The 22,114-nt window shown below is 36.6% G+C and overlaps 1 protein-coding gene across 1 annotated transcript; it reads right to left on the reverse strand.

The window, feature by feature from the left end:
- Nucleotides 1-4,569: 4,569 nt before the first annotated feature.
- On the reverse strand, nucleotides 4,570-21,293 carry ubl3b (ubiquitin-like 3b). Its single transcript, XM_077532642.1, has 6 exons — nucleotides 21,130-21,293; nucleotides 20,704-20,818; nucleotides 11,484-11,592; nucleotides 10,311-10,397; nucleotides 10,097-10,174; nucleotides 4,570-5,857 (listed from the first exon to the last, which is right to left on the reverse strand). Exons 2-6 carry the CDS (start codon nucleotides 20,728-20,730, stop codon nucleotides 5,805-5,807), a joined length of 354 nt encoding a protein of 117 aa, XP_077388768.1. The 5' UTR covers nucleotides 20,731-20,818; nucleotides 21,130-21,293; the 3' UTR covers nucleotides 4,570-5,804.
- Between the last annotated feature and the right edge of the window lie 821 nt (nucleotides 21,294-22,114).

Raw genomic sequence — 22,114 nt, forward strand, 5'->3', positions numbered from 1 at the left:
TGAGAATTCTCATAATAAAGTGAGAATCCCACCAAAAAATGTTTTCTCTCTTCACTGGCCCTAATCCTCTTCCATATAAATGGAAATCTTATTTAAATATTGAGAGAACTATATCAGCGGATAATAATAAACAGAAACGGTTTGATTTTGTTTGGAAGCAAATAGTTGAGGCCCTGTAATTAGCCCAATACTATTAGTGTTATTGAGTCAAATCAATGTATTAGATAAATTAATTATTTACGATTTCTGTAAATTAATTATGTATGTTTTGAGTTTTTGGGTCATATCTGTGATATGTTTTGGTTTAGCTTGTTCATCTTTTTTTTTGTGGTTGGTTATGTTAGTAATGTTGTGATGAATATTTCTCTTGTCAACATATTGACTGGTTAAGACTGATTCTTTGAATTTTTTTGGTGTGTTTTTTGTTACTTTTTTTTTTTTAACGAAAATGAGAAAATCGGTTTAAATAGGAAAGTACAAATGTTTATATCCAGTAGGCATCTCCTTTATGTTTCAGATTTTCATTGAAGCTGGGAAGCATTTGAAAGGAGATGGCGTCGGAAAGTTAGCGTTGTAATTTTGTTAATTATTCTGTACTTTCTTTTCTTCCTTTGTCCTTTTTTTAACGGCAAAATAAAAACAATAAAAAAAATAGATTACAGAACGTACTGAATACAGAAGACCTGAGTATGTGTGTACTTTTGCAAGTGTTCACAGCTGCTTCTCATATCTGCCAGATAAGAAAATGTTCAGAAGCAGAGAAGAAGAAAAACAATCTTAATCCTGTGAAGAATTGCCTTCTTTTCTATCCTAAATCTAACACCGTCCGATGATTCTTTGACCAAACGCAAAAATGTGTCTCGCAAGACTAGATTTGTGTTTTTAGCGCACTCTTGTAACTCCCAAGGATTCTTTTGTTGAATATTTGACCATTACGACCATATGAAAATGATCAAGTGAGAGGACTATTTTATCATTCTTCACTTGTATAATCAACCACAGTCGCAGCATTCAAGGCATTGTTGGACCGCTTACCGGATAAAAATGCAGATTCCCCCCCCCCCCTCTTTTATGAACAATCCAATGATGACTTCAATGTCTTACAAGTGCCAAGTTGGATGTTTACTTTCACACAAAAGTCAGCCAAAATGTCTGTTTTGTGTTCAGAATTAACAAATCACTTTCAATTTTGACAGAAGCAATCCCCTTCACTCCCGGCTGTTTTACTAGATTTTGACTACTTTTGCAAGGCACACAGAATATTGGATTCTATTGCTATAAAAACATGGAACCTACCAAAAGAAAGATTAGAGTCTCTTGTTTGATCAGGAAAAAAAAAAAAAAAAAAAAAGTATATTTCTATGTTTCTGTTTTGCAGCTATTAGCATTAGAATATAGCTAAGCTTCATCATTATTCACAAACCTGGTGAAAAGACTGACAAAAAGAGCTTGTTGCAACATGGCCCTGGTTGATCTCTTATACTCTGCTTCTACCTGCTGGCCCTTTTTGTAATTATTACCATTTTTTTCACCAGTTCCCTGCCTTTGAAAGACTGCATCAAAGCCTTCCGTATGCTCGAGCATACAAAAAATAAAAAAACAAATACGTCTTTGGGACACTTAATACATTTAAAATAGAACGTATTTATACGTTTTTGGGAGCAAATGAGTTAAACAACAATTAGCACACACTTGCTGCTACCTTTTACTTATTTCATTGTTTAGCATAACATTGACTTCTATTTGGAACTGTTCATAATTCCGCCCAACCAGGACAGAGACTGAAGAAAATCAATTATTGTGTAGTCTTTGTAATGTCACTTTTGTGCCATATTTTCTCCATTTGATGACGCCAGCCTTCAACTGCGTTCCATAGATTAGTTTGACAGAACGTTGAGATCCCTTGGACACTGTTGGAAGCTCTTTTTGGACGATAAACATTTCAGGAAAAGCCTACATGAACACCTGAGCTTCAAATGAAATTCATCCGACGCACATTTAATGGCAGGTGTGCGCTGACTTTCATTCAACACGAGTTTGAAAGTGATTGGTTAATTCTGAAGACAGTTGTAAGAGGGTGTGCACGCTTGTGCAAGCAGCTGCTCTCAGTTTATTTGCACTTCCCCCTTTACAAACGATCATCATTTGAACGACCAATTCAGTCGTGCCGCCAGTCAAGTGCAGGGATCAACATGTCAAGGATTTAGCGGCTCCATTAGCACACGTGTAAGCGGTTTCATGTTGAAGGCCATTTGAAGGAACGCACAACGTACAAAAATTCCCCAAAAGGTCACTTCTTGACGGCGGCAAATGTACTTTTGGCGCGCAGCCCAGCGGCGTGCGCACATACGTACGCGTGCTTCCCGTCAAGTTGGGGCCAGAAAACGATTCATGCTCTCAGCTGACACGTTGTTGAAGGCCCTCAAAAGTCACCGTGAGGACGCGTGGAAAGAAAAAGGAGTTCCAGCACAAGTTTTTTATTTATTTTTTCTCTTCGGTTCAGTGCGGCATGTTCAAGTTGATTTTGGGCAAAAACAGCTGAAAATGATTTGAAAGTATTAAGTACAGCGGGAACATTTGGCCAATGACGCGATGAAGATGATGTCTGAATTGACATGAAGGAGCAACAAAAACATGAGGACTTGTCAAATGTGCTTCTTTGACATTTACTGCCACCTTGAGGACAAGAAGGAGAACTGCATCTTGACAGTTCGGTGCAAGGTACATTTTTGTACATAAAATGTGGAATTGTGTGAAAAATGGAAATTTGGGCTACAATTTGGGCTGAATTCATCTCATTCATAAGAATCTCATTTTAAAAGTTAGTGAACCTTTTATTGTGGGAATGCTGAAGCATTCCCACAATAAAAGGTTCACTAACTTTTTATTCTCCACATTTTTTGCCGTCTAACAACTCACATAAAATACTTCCAATTTACACTGTTCAAATCTCAACTAGCTTAAAAAATTCACGCCTCCCGGGGTATATAATCGTCTGATTCCACATTACTTACCGTATTTGCACAATTTAACTTGTAATATCAACTTTTCTCCATTCATTTTCAATGGGACAGACTTTTTTTTTTTTAACTTTTTCCAAGTATTACTTTCCAAACCCCCTTCCATATAAATAAATTATCATCATTACCAGGTGTCTACTAACTGTGCCACCGAGCAGTATAAAAGTGCATTGTCCAGTAACCAGGAGGTCATAATTTCATAATTTAGCTCTCAATTTACTTCATAAGCATTCCACATGCATTCAAATCTTACCATTCAGCTATTGGCATTCAGCTTTCAGCATTCCCATGCAATTTCTTCAGAAATTGCACTTAGTCTAGTTACAGTTACAGTTGTACAGTTTTATTTATTGTACTTTATTTAATAAGCGTTAATGAATATTTACATGTAAATATGTCAGATGATAGCTGTCGTCTAGTTTCCATCTGTATTCCCTTAGCAGGTTGGGTAAATATTTTAAGTACAAATACAACTGTGTATTTCTTTTTATTTATTGCTTTGTTTGAGTCAAGCTCATGATTGCAAATGAAAAACTTTTCAATTGAATCACTTGGATAAATGAAGGTAAAAAAAAAAAAAGATAAAATAAAAAAAATAATCAACATTTTTGAAGATTTTGAAGTTGGAAAAGTTTAAATTGTGGAAGGAGGACAGTTATTTATTTACTTTTTGTGGGTAAAACATGGGAGTGTGAATTTGGATAAATGTGGACAACTTATTTACAATTACGGAAGTTGTTAAAAAGTGAGGAGAATAAAAATAAATGTTGATTTTGGATTACGTTAAGGATTTCACGCAATTTGACGTTTATATGGAAGACATTCCCAGAAGTAGCAATGCTGCAAAATAGTCGAAACTTCTTTCTCTTACTTGGTGCATTAGTAAAAATATGAACATTTACATTTATCATTGAATCCAATACAGTTACATTAATCGTGTATGTTTTATTGAACATGACCTGATCAAAATAACTAATAACTGAAATCAAATTACAACCACGGCGCTATGTATGTATAATGTTATATGAACGGAACATTAAGCCTTAATATTTTATTTCAATGCTGTTCAAACATGAAACAAATTACAACCTCTATAAGACTGAAATTTCAGATAAATAAATAATACATTTTCATATAAATCTTACACTCTACAAGCTTACTGATTAGTATTTTCTAAATTTGAATGAAAAAAAATCGCAACAATCGACTTATAAATTCGTATCGGGATTAATCGGTATCGAATCGAATCGTGACCTGTGAATCGTGATACGAATCGAATCGTCAGGTACTAGGCAATTCACACCCCTAATATATATATATATATATATATATATATATATATATATATATATGTATAATTTTTTATTTTTTTTTTCTTTAAAATTATCTGTCTGTTATTTTGGAATGTTATGTAGTACTGTATCGGTATATGGTATCAAGAGTTGAGTATCGTGTTGGTATGGAGAAAAAAAAAAAAAGTGGGATTAAACATTCCTAAGAACGTATAAAACTCCAATTGCAGAAGTTTTTCTTAAATAAAATGAGAGCATTTCCTGCATGTGCGAGAGCAGTTTATTTCAGACAGAATTCATCATTATTTATTATTATTAACATTAATATTCACACTTCTATACAATATGCCATTCAATGTGGAGGTCATCGTAATATTTAGAACACCAAAAAAGTCAACCATTTTGAAAGACGGCCTAGGGATTAAAAGTACACGGGTGTGGAAAACGGATGATGTGCGAGAGGAGCGACGGCGGCGAGTCGGCCGTTCCAAGGTTCTCCTCCCGCCATAGTAAAAAAGTGGGCGGGGCCTTATTTCAAGATTGATCACGTGATCGATCACACGAGCGCCGACAGGTGTTAAAGTTTGTACATGACGAGAGTTCGTAGCGGTGAAACTGAGAAGACAAAAAAAAAATAAAAAAAATAAAAATAAAAACATCACAATGGAAAAGGACACTCGAAAAAAATTGCATTTTTTTTTTTTTTCCCACCTGTTAGCAAAGCTTGTCGGTGACTTTTTTTTTTGTTTTTCCCCCTGCCCAAGAATCAATCATACGCGCACACACAATCGCACACAAATACGATAAGATTTCAATTTCAATATTCATGATATTACTGGATTCCACGATAAAAGGCAAATGAGACAGCAATTCAAATCAACGGGAGGGAAAAATCCACAAAAAAAAATAAAAAATTCTTCTTCATCTTCAACTCGACTGGCCTGTTCAGTGTATTCCCTTTTCCTTTCATAAATCATTTTTTCTCTCCATTTCTGAAAAAAACATTTCCATTGGTCCAAAGAAAGAAAAAAACATTTTCATGGCACGGATGCCACAGATGAAGGAGAAAAGATGGCACAAGTTCCGTTTGCTCCTCTGATGGACAGAAAAAAAACAAAAAACAAAAACATCCATGACGGAGGAGGAGGAGGAGGAGGAGGAGGATGATGATGATGAAGAACGACACACACTTGCCATTAAAACTGGTTAAGTGCATTAAGGGGGTTAATTAACAGCGTTCAGTCAAGAGTTGGGTATCCACAAAAAAGCAACCGGTTGAGTCTGTGTGTCCAGCAGTTCAGTGAGGGCACAAACGTTTTCAAAAGTGTTTTGCGTGGATTCGTTGGCACAAAAAACAAAAACAACTAGATTTCCAGTGATTTAGTCCACCGCTGACGAGACGACGGACAAGAGGAGGAGGATGTGTGTGTGTGCGTCTAACTATAGATTATATATGTATTGATGTAAGAGTGTAGGCGGAAAGGTTCTTTCCTTACAAGAGGAGACAGCAATTGCTCTCTGTGGTTTTTTCTCTGTTTCTTTGACCTGAAAAGAAACAACAAGTGACAACAAGTGAGACCTTTTGTTTCATTTTCCTTAGAGCTAATTAAAGAAACGCTCTCAACTCGTTTGCTGCCAAAAACGTATAAAGACGTTCTAGTTTAAATGTTTTACGTGTCCCAAGGACGTATTTATGCTTTTTTTTTTTTTTATGCTAGAGGATACAGAGGGTCAGTGGCGTTCCTAAGCAACTTGGCACCCAAGGCCGGATTTCTGGTAGTGCTCCCCCACCACCTCCCCAAAGAGTGTGCACAAAATATTAGACCAACCACAAAATATTCATCATAAACTCACACAGGGCACACAGTATCTTCACATCGCTGGGATTTTAAAACTGCAGTTGCAGTGCAAAATTAACAATGTAGTAATTGTACTACAATAAATCCCTGTATGGGATAATGAGAGCCTAGCAAAGAACAAACTTAATTGTTTGCATCAAGCATTCAGAGCAGGGTGTCAAACTCATGTTAGCTCAGGGGCCGCATAAAGGAAAATATGTTACCGAGTGTGTCGCATCAGGAAAATAACAGTATAAAATTTAAAAACGATTGCCGTCATTTATACACAGATTTTCGTAGACCAGCCCTAAATTACGGAGCTCAACTTGTCATCATATTGTTCCGAAAAATAAGATAAATGCAAATGGAACGCGGCAACACTGAGTTCTGGATGTGTTAACTTAAATCTACCTGTTTTGTAGATATATTCCCAGAATGCATTGCGTGGCGCAGTTAATGACGTTATAAAGACGCTAATCCTTCTCATATCTATTTGTGTTACCAGTAATTGAATTTGTGTCATCTTTAACATGTTTATGTCAGTCTATGATTTAAAAAAATAATAATAATAATAATTAAACAAACCGTAACTTTAAGTTGTGTGTAAAATAATGACATCCAGGACGATTCCCCCGTACAAGTTGTTATTGCTCATTTCAGGACTGCTTTTGAAGTTACAAATTTTATATATTTTGATTGTGCCTGACTGATTAATTAGTCCGACATTACAATTTATTTTTTATTTTTTTTAAACTTTACAAAATCATCTCGCGGGCCGGATTAAACCTCTTTGCGGGTCTGATCCGGCCTGCAGGCTGTAGGTTTGACACCCCTGTGTTAGCGCACACAGAAGAATTTGATGCAGCCTCTGAACTGCAAAGAACAGTTGAAGAAATGCTAGTTATTACACAAACGGCCAGCAGGTGGCAGTGGAGTAAAGGAGATCAACCAAGACCATGTTGGGAAAACAAAGCTCAATTACTCAAAATTCTAAATAGATTTGTGAATCATGATGAAACTTAGCTATACTTGAATGCTAACTGCTGCAAAACGGAAACAGATAGAAATATACTTTGTTTTTCCTGATGAAAGAAGAGACTTTAATCTTCCTTTTGGTAGGTTCCATGTGTTTATAGCAATAGAACACAATATTTCGTGGGCCTTGCAAAAAAAACAGTCAAAATCCAGTAAAACAGCCGGGAGTGAAGGGGGTTGCTTCTGTGAAAATGGCTGCGAGTGAATGAGTTAAATGTGCTCGGTTTGGAGATAAATATGGAGAGATATTTTATTCATCCCCTACGAGAAATTAAACTAACTCGTCGTCAGCAATAATCACATATACGCACTCTCATTATACAAACAAGTATGGAGGACCAAAACTGCCAAAATTCAAAATAAATAAATGACTATATAAATAAATAAATTAATTAATAAATACATACATACATAATTAAAAGTGAAAATAAAAATGAAAATTCTATATAAAAAAAATACGCATAAATGAAAATAAAAAGAGCAAAAAATATATAAATAAATAGATTTTTATTTAATTTTAGAACATTTTTTATATCCGTTTTTAGTTTCACTTTTAGTCATTTATTTATTTGTTATTTATTTATTTAGTCATTTATTTATTTTGAATTTTGGCAGTTTTGGTCCTCCTTAATAAACAAGCAGCTACTGTAAATAAAAATACAAAGAGAACCATTTAGGAGGAATCACATCTTTAAATGTCATTTCAATCAATAAGACAAAACAAAACCAAAGATGAAGATGTAGCATGTTGGCAACATAAGAAAGAATTGTGATCAGGGAGATCACAGTTTTGGCATTTTTCATTTTAGATTTAGATTTTGTTTTGAATACTTTTTTTATTTTTTTTTATTTTTTTATTTAGTTAGTTGCAATTAGTTGTTTTTTTTATAGTGGTTCTGTTAGTTTTTATTAGTTTTAGTTATTTAATAAATGCTTAGTTTTAGTTAGTTTCAGTATTAGTTTTTTATTTTTATTTTTTAAGTGTATTACTTGTGCGCAATATTTCAAAAAGAGCATGGGAGCGACATCATTTGAAGGTGCTTTTCTATTGGCTGCTGCGAGATGACATCACTTCTGCGTGACACACTTTCAAACATCCTTATTACAGTTAATAGGGGTGTGAATTGCCGAGTACCTGACGATTCGATTCGTATCACGATTCACAGGTCACGATTCGATTCGATACCGATTAATCCCGATACGAATTTATAAGTCGATTGTTGCGATTTTTTTTCATTCAAATTTAGAAAATACTAATCAGTAAGCTTGTAGAGTGTAAGATTTATATGAAAATGTATTATTTATTTATCTGAAATTTCAGTCTTATAGAGGTTGTAATTTGTTTCATGTTTGAACAGCATTGAAATAAAATATTAAGGCTTAATGTTCCGTTCATATAACATTCTTCCATGCTTAAGGTGTGAATCCTAAAAAAATAAAAAAAAAATAAAAAAATAAAAAATAAATTAAAAAAAAAAAAATCGACTTTCCCGATTATTGAATCGATTCGAGAATCGCGCGATGGAGTATCGCGATATATCGCCGAATCGATTTTTTTTTTAACACCCCTAACAGTTAATATAAAAATAAATCTACTTAAAACCATATTTAAAATTATCCACAAAGGCTTATGCATTAAATTAATTACCAAAAACTAAAATCAAGGACATTTTTGCCATAATTATAGTTAGTTTTGGTTAGTTTGTAAACATAAAATGTAGTCTCAGTTTTCACTTTTTTAAAAAGCATTTTATTTGGCTAACAAAATTGTTTTTTTGAATTTGTCAACATATGGTCACTTTCATATTTTTTCCATAATTGCTCTGTTATTTGTAAAATGAATGAAACATGTCAAGTAAAGTTATGAACTCACTCGGACACGAGAAGAGTCTGAGACAAGTGCTGTAAAAGTTGACCTCTTCTTGACTTTGCGGGAGCCTTACAACATTACGTTGGCTCAAGAATGAAAGTCTTGGATGTTTTCTTTTTTTAGACAAACACGTGACGTCATGAAAGTTGTTAAGTTGGAGGCATTTAAAAGTCTGTTTTATTAAAAATAAAATCGATCACTGTTAACTCATACACGGGCATCCATTTTGACTGAAGCAACCCCCTTCGCTCAGTTTTACTGGGTTTTGACTGATTTTGCAATGTCCACAAAATATTGTGTTCTATTGCTATAAAAACATGTAACCTACCAAAAGAAATGTCTCTTCTTTCATCGGGAAATAAAGTATATTTGTATCTGTTTCCGTTTTTCAGTAATTAGCATTAGAATATAGCTAAGTTTCATCATTATTCATAAACCTTTTGAAAACACTGGGAAAAAGAGCTTGTTGCAACATGGCCCTGACTGATCTCTTATACTCTGCTGCCACCCGCTGGCTGTTTTTTTGTAATAACTACCAATGCTTCCTTATGCTATAGCATTTAAAAAAAAAAAAAAAAAAAGTTTTGGGGAGTAAAGGACAATGTATTAAAAAAATGTATTTATACGTTTTGGGTTTGAATGAGTTAAGCATCTTCCGACCAAAGTCAGAAAAGGCTCGATTATCGTCTGTCTCGGAAGATTAGCCTAAGCGATTATTCTGAGGTGTGTGTGATTTTTTTATTTTTTTTTCCAGGGCTGCCAATCATCAACGTTAACCATGTTCAATATTTACGATTTCAAGTTTGTTTTGCTTTTCAAGGCTACTTTCGAATGTCGTCTCTCCCCCCGAGCGGCGGCGTCTCTGGTGGGATGAGATGACGTTGAAGTGAGGATAAGAGGGACCCGGGAGGGCGCAAAAAAAGGAAATGAGATCAAGTCAAGAGCAGCAAGTGAGAGCTTGGCTGACGACGACAACGCCAATGACGCGTATAACCTGGGAATGAAGTCCCGCACTGAGTCAGTCCTATTTTGTGTGCTCACCATGCGAGTTGGGCTCCGGAAGCGTCTCCCTGGCAACCAGGTGCATGACGGTGGTCCGGCCCGGGGGCAACTTCAGCGCTGCAAGAAAAGGCAAAGCGTGTTGTGATTTTGTCAGCTTTCAGCACGGGATCAGAAAGAGGAAAACAGCCTGAGGACAAAGCAGGACACTTTTTTTGTTGTTGTTGTTGTAGTTTTGAGTTGAAGAAATGTTCACCTCCGAGGGTGACGTTGCCATGAAGGAAGCGTCCCTGGAAGATGAGGCGCAGTATGCTGGGATTGCTCACCTGCTCCTCCTCCCATCCTGATCGGCAAACACACAGAGATGGAGACAAAACTGAGACGTTTATAAATAACATAATAATAATAATAATAATAATAATAAATAAATAAATAAATAAATAAATAAAAAGCTCCGGTTACTGACTAAACCCGGAAAACAGGTGAGCCATGTTGGCAGTTACCTACTTCCTCAGCACAGTGATGTAAATAAGTTTTAAATAAGTTTTCTTCTCCCCACTCCCTTTCAGGCCAAAATCAAACTTTCCTCTCTTATTTTTTTCCCCGCTTATTTTTTCTGTTCATATTATGAAACTACAGTATGAATTGTTGCTCCTGTGTTCAAATTTACGCTATTGCCTGAAATAAATGAAAAATGAAATGAAATGTCATCATCAGTTGACCGCAGGTAGAAAAATTACTTTTTAAAGGTATTAATTGTACATGAAAAATAATGAAGTTATCAAATTCATTCTGGAAAAATATTAACGTTTAACTGCTGAAAATGGTTCAATGAGTCAAGTATCCCTTTAAATATTAAAGCCAATGAAATCAATATTAATATCCCTCACAAATCGTGTGCTTCAAAAAGTCGAAACATAAAATATGTTTTAAAACTTTAAAATTGAAGATATAATACACATTTTCATAGAAGCGTATGCAAAACGGAGTCAGCTGCTGGACAGATAAATGTCTTCCACAAGTAAAAAGTAAGCTCATGTGTCTTCTTCGCCTGAAGACTTGCGTCCATTTCCCCGCTACTCTTATGAGGCGCTCCTCCTAGTGGCCTGCCAAGTAATTGCTCAGTAAGTAATGAACAATGGAGCCGTTATAGTGGCTGTATATTAACTACAAATGCAGCAATACTTGCGCAGATTATTGATAACCTATCAGGAGACAAAGTATCACAATTTATCACGATATCGATATATCATCACATTCCTAATGACCAAATAAGGCATTGGCTAATTTATACAAATACAACCACTGCCGTAACTTTGCTCATGGGAGATCCGTTAGCATCATTTGACCTAGCATTGACTATCATGCTAGTTTGAGGGCGTCCAAGCATCCCGCCGCATATTCTTTAGAGATTTCGAACGCTTCTCACCCGTGGGCCAGTTTTCAAACACGTGCTTGGCGATGTCCGTGGCCGAGTCGTTTGGCGAGAAGGTGAAGTCCTGTGTTTTCCCGCTGACCAGGATGAGGCGGAGGTGCACCTGAGACATCAAAACAACATCGTCGTCATCATCATCATCGTCGTCGTCGTTGTCATCATCGTCATCGTCATCATCGTCATCGTCATCATCATCATCATCCCGTCACGAGAATCATTCCTTGGATCCAGGCCACCACCTCTAACCTCAGCCGGCGCGAGGTGACACGTGGGGGTCGTCGGCGAGGAAACGAGCATTCCGCTCAAATGAGATTTAGACCCTTCTGACGCCGCGCCCGAGTGAGCGGCGTTTGCCAGACGCCGCCAGAGAGAAGGGGCGGGGCCAGGAGGGGCGACCAGCCTCCACGCGTCCGTCCATCCGCCTGTCGGTCTAATGCGATAACCGCAGGTGTCCCAGACAGCTCTGAGCCATCTTATTAAATTTGCATGGCCAGTGCGTAGCAAAGAAGTGGGGTGGGGGTGCACGTGTGCATCTACCACTAAGCAACAAGCTGGAACAAAGAACTAAAAATAGAACGGGAACTCCTGCTTGCAAATGTTTTCAAATATGCAGTCGGAATTCCAAAAAGACGTCAGAAGAATATAAATGAGAAACACAAGTTTGCAATATGCCACAAAACAAAGCAAACTTTTTGAGGCCGACTTCGCAAGAACTATTATTTCTGAGGCATCACTGTACGCTCGTCGTTAGCACGTCTGCTTCACAGTTCAGAGGGTTTTTGTCAGTTTTGTTTTTGTTATTTTGATGAATTGGGTTGGGCTCTGTTGCTACCTGAGATGGTAACAAGGACAAACGCCCGTTCTATTACGCACTCTCCAGACATGACCAATCAACCCACGCTTAATCGAACTGTTATATTCATGTAACAGACTGAATGATTGCGCATAAATCAACGAGTCAGAGTAAAGTAATAAAACAGCACATTTAAATCCAACTTGCTTGTATTGCTATTTTGTGCAGCGTCAATGATACGCTAGAAAAATATATTTGTTGACTTGATTTGAAACACAGCTACGCTAGACTCATTGTCATACAGCTAAAAAAAAAAAAAAAGCGCTATATAAATAGCATTTCAATTCCATTTAAAAAGTGTGAATCACTGAGTCAGATTTGTGTTGAGGTCATTTTTCTGCCACTGGGTGGCACTAGTGTTTCATGTTGGACATATGTGACAGGAACAAAATGTTTTTATTTTCACATTGAGAGCAACATATTTGGAACATGAAGCAACTTGTGGACTCCAGGCCATTTTGTTCACTGTAAATTAAAACTAGTCCCCACAAATACACATTTATTTTTTTTAAATCACATTTATTATCACTAAATTTGTGTGTCCTTTGCACAACGTTGTAAAATAAAGCAACAACAACAATTTTGTGGATTTTTTTTACTGCCTCTTGACATTGTACTTAATCCTCATTTACTTTATTTTTAACAAAACCCATTTAATGACCTTTGACGCTTTTTAACTAATTTGCTCCCAGAAACGAATAAATAAATTATATTTAAAATGTTTTAAGTGTCACAAAGAGGTATTTGTTTTTTTGTTTTGTTTTTTGTTTTTTAATGCTAGCACATACAGAAGGCCCTGATGCAGCCTCTCAACTGAAAGAACGGTTGAAGAAATGGTAGTTATTATACAAACGGCCAGCAGGTGGCAGCAGAGCAAAGGAGATCAACCGGGGCCATGTTGAAAAAAAAAAAAAAAAAAACTAAATTACTCACAATTCGAATTAGATTTGTGAATAATGATGAAACTTAGCTATATTCCAATGCTAATTGCTGCAAAACGTAAACAGATAGAAATATACCTTTTTTTCCCAGGTGAAAGAAGAGACTAATCTTTCATACGGTAGGCTCAAAGCAATGGTAGATATTAAAACGGTCAAAAGGTGGCAGCAGAGTATAAGAGATCAGCCAGGGCCATGTTGCAACAAGCTCTTTTTGTCATTGTTTTCACTTGGAATGTGAATATTGATGAAGCTTAGTCATATTCTAATTCTAATTGCTGCCAAACGGAAACAGACTTCCTGATGAAAGAAGAGACAAATCTTTTTTTTTTTTTTTTTTTTGGTAGGTTCCATGTTTTTATAGCAGTAGAACACAATATTTTGTGGGCCTTTCAAAACGAGTCAAAATCCGGTAAAACAGCCAGGAGTAAACAGGATTGCTTCTGTGAAAATGGCTGCCAGCCAATGAGTTAATTAGAGCAAAACCCATTGAATGAGTTTTAATACTTTTTAATGACCCGCGGACACCTTGTGTCAAATTCTCCGTGCTTTGTTTGCGTCAAGAAAGAGGCAAAGTGAGAACAAAGGGGACTTAAGCACGAGGTGTGTCGTGACGTCGAGGCAGGGCAATCCCGCTCTCTGATCTGTTTACAAATACCACGCGGCCCCCCCGATGCGCTTGAACCGGATAACCTCAAAGTGGGGTTACATACCCATGTCATATTAACGAGCACCCCCCCCCCTCCCCGTCAAATGAAAACAACATCCAATCTGCCCCATTTCCCGTGGCAACATCTTACATCGCCGACGTCCTTGACGCTCTCCAATCCAAAGGCCCGCACATCAAACGGTGTTAGGAATGACTTTTTTTTTTTTTTTTGATCATGATAATGAGGGGCTACCGGGGCTCTCAAAGGCTTAGCCGCTCTTGATAGCTTTACATTTTCCTAAAAAAAAAAAAACACCACCCAGATAATGCTCCAGGAAACACATCTATAAGGTCATGCTTATGGACTGGACATCATTAAGAATTAATGCATATTTTACAACAAATTTAACTACTTTCAGTGTGCCAAATATAGCAAATCTTCCCAATAACATATTATAATGGGTTTATATGAATGACATTATGTTTAAAAATAAAAAATAAAAATAAAAAGCCTCCACAAGTCTTTTCATACAAATCTAGGGCTGTGCAATTAATCGAAATTCAATTACAATTTCAATTACACTCCACAATTACAAAATTAGCATCATTGTAAAAAAAATACTAATATTAATACTAATTTTTGAGTTGTTTAAATGTATGCATTTGCAACTTTTTTAATTTTTAAATCACGAATTTAATAAATTTTGTTTCATCCAAAAGGAACTTAAATAATTCTAGTGTTTCAAATTATTTTGTCTTTTTTTTTTTTTTTTTTACATAAATATATTGACTCGGTTCACAAGCATATAAGGTTCTCCTTCATCTGACCATTAGCATTGGTTTTAAACATATAAGGGCCAAAACATGCCTTGTGAAAATTAAACTGCACTAACAAGCTAGCCACCAGAGGGTGCTAGAACTGCACAAATAGAAATTAACTATAATAATTAATTATATAAGGTTATATATATATATATATATATATATATATATATATATATATATATATATATAACCTTTCTTTAACTGATGTGCTGCTTTTAATAACGTGACATGACAACAACGATATATTCTGTCAATTTTAAAGTTACGACGATATCACGATATTGCCGGTATCGTTACATCCCTATAAGAAACGCTGCTGAACCTGGGAACTCTCTGCACCTTCGGTATTCGATGGAAATGAAAGTTCAGACAAATAAAAACTTAACATTTCCGATATTTTCAAATGTTGGAAATGTTAATATACTGTAGAAAACAATATGGAGCTAGTTACTATTTTAGATTGTAAGTTTTTAAAACATAACCATGGAATGTCCCTGAATGGTCCAAGATTAAAAAAAAACAACCAAAAAAACAAAAACAAAAAAAAAACATGCAAATCGTAAAAGTTTTTCAATAAACATATGCTTAATACTATTTTTTGAGTTAAATGTATACATTTGCAACTTTTTTAATTTTTGTTTCATCCAAAACGAACTTGAATAATTATAGTGTTTCAAATTATTTGGTCTTAATATTTTTGTTTTGTTTTTTACATCGAAACATTTTCTTGTTTTTTACCAAAAATAAATGATGGTCCTACTGCACAGTGCACATTGCTGCATTCCAACTTCAAGTTTATACCAACATAAATAAATATATATTATTAGTATATATAAATATATATTATTAGAAATTGTGTTTGGTGCAAAAGGAACTTGCATAATAATAGTGTTTCATTTTTTTTAAATTGGTCTTAATATTTTTAAATGTGTAAACATTTTCTTGTTTTGTGGCCGGGGGTACAATCAATGGGCGTTTCCAACCTTAAAAGGAAAGTAGGGCAATGTTTTAACCCGAGATTAGACAGATGGCGTTCACGGGGGCGAGCAGTCGCCGTCTCGGCTAAGTGTTTACGGACGGACCCACGCGCGTCCCACCCAACCACACACCTTCCTCCGACACGGCTTTAAATTCAGGAGATAATCGTCTCATAACAACAATATGGCATGGATGGATGGATGGATGGATGGATGGATGGATGGATGGATACTGACACTGGGGATGTAACAATATAGCCAAACATCACGATACGAAATGATCACGGTATGAAGGTCACGATATGAAAATTATCACGATATTGTGGGGAGGTTGGCGATACAAAAAAAAAAACAAAAAAAACAAAAAAAAAAGGTCAAAATATTGTTTAAAACAAACAAACAATATTGTGCTTTTGTACATTACAGCAATGAAAAGTATTGTAAATAATATATATAAAAATATTAGAGATAGACCGATATGTTTTTTTTTCAGGGCCGATACAGATTACCAATACTGGTGTCAAGGATACCGATAACCAATTTTTGGAGCAGATATTCATTTTCACCAAAAAGGGAAAATATTGGCAACAAAATTTTGAAAAAATACAAAATCCAGCTCTTAATTTTTTATTTTAAGTATATGTTTATTGAGCAACTTTTGGGGTTAGTAAAATATTGGAGTTTTTTTTTTTTTTTTTTCCTTAGTCAATAGACATCTTTGTTTTTAGAATCTAACAAGTTCCGGGATCTCCCAGCAAGTTTTCAAAAGATATATAAAAACAAACAATTGTTTTCTACACTAAATAAAGTATTCCAAAGTTTCAAAATATCCGAAGTATTTATTATTATTTTTTGTTTACTTTATCTTAGTTTTAATTTAAAACAAAAACAGAAGGTGCAGAGAGTTCCCAGGGTTAGCAGCATCTCTGAAAATTAAAAAAAAATATATATTTTTTTAATTAGTTCCCTGAAGTTAAGACTTTTTTTTTTTTTTTTTTTTTTAATTGGATCTATTATCGGCCATATGATTCTTCAAAATGGCTGATGCCGATATTCGTCAAAATGCTTAATATCGGTGCCGATAATCGGTCTATCCCTAAAAAATATATTAAGATATATACTGAGGCACTTACTTGCTAATGCAAGCACACATTGAGTTCCTACACATATTGACTTGGTTCACAAGCATATCACGTTGAGCTTCATCTGACCAATAGCGTGGATTGTAAACATAGAAGGGCCAAAACATGCCTTGTGAAAATGAAACTGCATTACAAAAAAAATAAAAATAGCCACCAGAGGGTGCTGGAACTGCATAAATAGAAATCAACCCGACTTTTTGAACAGATGTGCTGCTTTTAATATCGTGACTAGGGGTGTGTTCAAAATATCGATACATAGATATGTATCGATATTAATAAAAACGGTACAGTATCTATATGGTAGCTCTGAGTATCGATACTCGTCCCTGACGTTCGGGTGGGCCGCGCGGCCAGGGACTCACATGAGAAAGGAAGCGCCTCAATGATGAAAGTTATTACAGTTGCCGACAGTTACCGATTGTCCATATCTTGTTACGGAAATCAATGAACGTTGCAATGTTCTGGTTGTAATATGATTACAGAAGCCGCTATCTTCTGGAATCAGATTCGTGTAGCTGCGGTGACGTAATGTGCCACAATTCATTCTTGAGCAGTCAAGCTAGCGGACGCTACATTTTCAAAAATCACTTTTTCAAGACAGGGTACCTCCAGAGCAGAGCAAGGCAGGCTCGCCAAACATTTATCCGACAAAAAGGTGGTTCGGGGCTGCCACCTCGGCCAGACCGCTCGCTCGCAGCTCAGTTCCTCTTTTTGATACGAGAGCCTGAAAGACGGCGAGGGGACTTGGCCACAGTAGGCGAAAGCTAACGTCTTACTAACCCGGATTGATGCTCTTCACATCACCGGTGAGGAATAATGGCAGAGTGACACAAGATGTTATTGGAAACTAGTGTCGTGAACTCTGATTGGTACGTTGTGTGCGCGAGGAGGACGAGGATGAGGAGGAGGAGACACCGCGGCAAGTATATATATATTGTATCGAATCGTATCAAATCGTATCGAGGTACCTGTCGTACCGTGACCTGTGTTCGAGGTACATATCGTATCGCCAGGTTCACAAAGATACCCAGCCCTAATCGTGACATGACGACGACGATACATTGTGGCAGTTTTCATATCGCGATATCACGATAATGCTGTTATCGTTGCATCCCTAACGGACACAGGTGTCTCCTAGAAGTTATGATGATGTAATGTACAAGGGGCATCATTGTGGCAAAAAAAAAAAATATCATTTACTATCTGACAACATAGCAGTGCGTCCATCAGTCGGACTGTCTGCCTTGTGTTGAGATCCCCCTACCATCATCTTATCTTTTTACAGCATCAAAAAGTCAACATTTGTCTGGATATTCAATTCTTTCAAATTAACAATCACCTGCAAATTAAAACATTCAGCTGGAAAATTAACATTCAGTTGCCATTTCCACATTCAGATCATTTCGGCTGCAAAACATCACTCGGTGTGTAGGGACGGTAACGACAACGACAATATCGCGATAATCGCATTTAGAGCTGCACGATATATCGAAAAAATATCGATATCGCGATAATGGCCCACGCAATATGCATATCGCAAAGACATGCAATGAGTTTCATATGAAATTATATGCCTTATCTGAATTTCACCAAATACTAACTAAAATGTGCCCCACCATCCAATAGCTGAACATTATCGAGATGTAGTTACAATTAATTAACTAAGAATATATTGAGTTTGCTTATTTTGCTGCATGAAAAATTCTTTCATTAGATCACTAAAATGTAATTTCCCTTGGTACATGTTAAATATTGCAATAATATTGATATTGCTAAAGTTTATTCAGCAACAATATCGCATAAACATGATTTTCTAATATCATACAGCCCTGATGACAATAATGTGATATTAAAACTGCTATAATATATGGTCGTCGACATGGTGTTAAAAGCAGAACATCTGTTAAAAAAAAAAAGTTTTGTTGGTTTCCATTTGTGCAGTTCTAGCACCCTCAGGTGGCTAGTTTTTTTAGTGCACTTTCATTTTCATAAGGCATGTTTTGGCCCTTCTATGTTTAGTAAGCCATATTAAGTGTTATTAGAGATTGTAGGTTGTTTATATGATGTTCTATGTTATGTTTGTGTTGTTGTGTTTCCATAAAGCACTTTGTGAGGGCTACGGCTGTTTGAAAGCGCTATATACATAAAGATGACTTGACTTTCTATGTATTGCTGTAATGTACAAAAACACAATATTGTGTTGGATTTTTTTTTTTTTTTTTTTTTTTTTAGTATGAGATCATTTTTTAACAATATTGTGACCTTTTTTGTATCGCCAACCTCCCCACAAAATCGTGGTAATTATCGTATCGTGTAGAGATAGACCGATAATCGGTCGGGCCGATAATCGGGGCCGATATTTGACATATTGGTACATATCGGCATCGGCCTTATTTATTAATCTGACGGCCGATATAAGCGATCCATTTAAAACTCCGTCTTTTTGCTTCGAATGCAGCCCAGAGAGTCTCTGTCTGTTATGGAGTCCAACTCCAACCACGTAACGCCCATAGCACCATCTGATTGGTTAGCCGTGCAAGAGCCAGAACCAATCAGGAGTGAATGCCATGTATCACAGTAGCCGGTCACACACGCACCCACGGACACAACACGAGAAACACATGCTTCGAAGGTAAGTTAAAAGAGACGTGTAAAACACATTAAACAGCAGAAACTGGCAGCGGTCCACCGCAACAATGTCTGTTTAATCAAGTTATTCTTACTATTATTATAACCAAGTCATTTTACTCTACCTTTTTTCTGTGTTGATTGGGGCATCCTAAGTGGCAGTAAACTACATGATGAAGTGTCTTTTGACAGTTCTCTTGTAGAGAGGAGTAGCATGATATTGCTGTTCTCGTTTTAAGATCATAAGCTTATCAATACTGTCTATATGGTAACAATAACAATAATCATAATGAGAATAAGGTCTACAAGAACTGCATGGTGTTCAGGGATGAAAAGTTTATCTCATGGCATTTTTTTTTTTTTTTTTTGCTGTAGTAATAAGTAATGCCACAGCTGATGCACATTTTGAATGAAAGGGTTCCTCCTATTACTTTAAAATATAAAAATATAAGATTTATATAATAAGACTACTAGTATCCCAAATGCTATAAAAGGTAATGTAATGTGGCCCCCACATTTAACTCGCCACCGTCTTATTGCAGATGGAAGGATGTAAAATAAAAAGTGCAGTGTGAGAATCCAATGTAAAGAACTGTTAGGGTTTGCATTATTAAAAAAATTTATGCCAACATTTTAACTTTTACTGCAAATGAATATCGGCTTCAAATATCGGTTATCAGCCTCCTTGACTACCGATAATCGGTATCGGCCCTGAAAAAAGCATATCGGTCTATCTCTAGTGTCGTGACCTTCCTATCGCGATAATATTGAACTGTGATGTTTTGATATCGTTACATCCCTCCTGGTGTGTCACACTCAGAAACGCCAGTCCAAAGCAGTCATCCAATGGACCATAACATGAACAGGCTGTTGTTGGATGCCATTGCCTGTCCTGGTGACCCGGAGGTGACGTTTTGCAGTCGATTTTGCGGCTGAATTTGCAGCTAAATGTTGTATTTTTGAAGCGGAAAAGTGTACGTTGAGTAAATTGATGGCAAAAAATAAATATTCAGTGCTGGGATTCAGAATCTGATTGACACAGGTCAAATGACAAAACGGTTTGTTTACCAGTGAAGCCATCCGCGAATACTGCTTCGACTTTTTTTTTTTTTTTTTTTTTTTTTTTACAGCGTGCGACGTCATGGTGATAAGGTGTGGAACATTGAGTGCAAAAGTACGTTTTAGTGGAGAGGCTGACTGACCATGTCGAGGTCCCGGTGGGTGCTCATGGCTCAGCGAGGAGACGAGGCAAGTGTAGCCGGAGCGGAGAGCGAGCAGGACGGGCGTGCTTCAGCTGCAGCAGACGGGGCCAGAGCCCTGGGTACAAAACAACAAACACGACGGAGGGAACTTTTACAAACGCCGCAACCAATTGTGCGGAAGGCGGCGACGTCGTTAATATCAAGCACTTGCTCTATCCATATAGATGACATAAATACGTCAGGCTGCCTCGAAGCGCCTGACAAAAATCGAGCCCATCGAAGTGAGCCGAAGGAAGAGGGAGGGAGGAGAGGGGGTGAATTCGGCTAATGTTAGCGTTAGCTTACGCCAAACCTGCCGCCGCTGGCTATTAGGAAGCTAAAGTGCCAAAAATGCACGCCGTCCATTTTGCTTGACGTCGATCTCACCTGCATTTGACGACAGCGGTCAGAATGCGCATTCAGCAGCGTGGGGAAATCATCGAGTGACGCTTTTCGTACGGCGGAGAAAAAATATCGAGTGCAGCTCGATCAAGCCGAATGTGGGACTGGAGCTCGTTGGCTAATGGACGGGAAGACGCCGGATGTCAGCTGATTGTAAACACACAAAACAGTCGCCGCAAGGCACGCTGGGAAATGATGTTCAAACGCGACGACTGTTTTATTCACAAATCATCAAAAAATACCGATGTAGTCTTGATGCGCAGAGATTGTTCTTGTTATTCCCAACACGTACATTTGTAGGCAGAGAATGTTTTTCAAATTCCTCTGGTAAAAACAAAATAAGAATGCTTTTTCAGAGAGAGGTTACCGTATTACCCGGCCAGAGTCATTTCATATTGGTCTGGTTTTGTGGACGAAGAAAGTCTGACTCTTGCCCAATTATTATTTGATAACAAATAAGATTAAAGATGTTTCATTTAAAATAATTCATCGCACTTACCCTACTAAAGATTATATTGTTAAAAGGTTGAAGAAAAACATTGATGTGTGATGTAGCTTCTGTTGTCATTTTCCGGAAACTTTGGTTCAATTATTTTGGCGATGTCAACATGTGAATTTTCTAGGCTGTGTTCTTTTATAAGAACATATTTTTTTTTGACAGAGATTTTGTGTTATTTCGGACGAATGCTATTTTTGGTTTTGTTGAAAAAAGTGGAAAAAGCAAAGCAAATGTGTTTTTGATTAATTTATTTATTATTTTGGCAAAATGTCACATACATAAGTGGAAATTTATGGGAATTAAGCCTTCCTGTTTTTGCTTCATTAACGGACTCAGGCTTTTGTTTTCTGTCAATTAGACATTGCAAGAATAAAAAGGCAATGAAGACTGTTTCTGTTTGTGTTGAATGTAACATATTTATTTAAACTGACATGTATTTTTAGTTACCCCCTAGCGTTTCCTGTGTTTTTT

This window comes from Festucalex cinctus, chromosome 9 (genome assembly GCF_051991245.1).
Source record: "Festucalex cinctus isolate MCC-2025b chromosome 9, RoL_Fcin_1.0, whole genome shotgun sequence".
NCBI classification, from domain to species: Eukaryota; Metazoa; Chordata; class Actinopteri; order Syngnathiformes; family Syngnathidae; genus Festucalex; species Festucalex cinctus.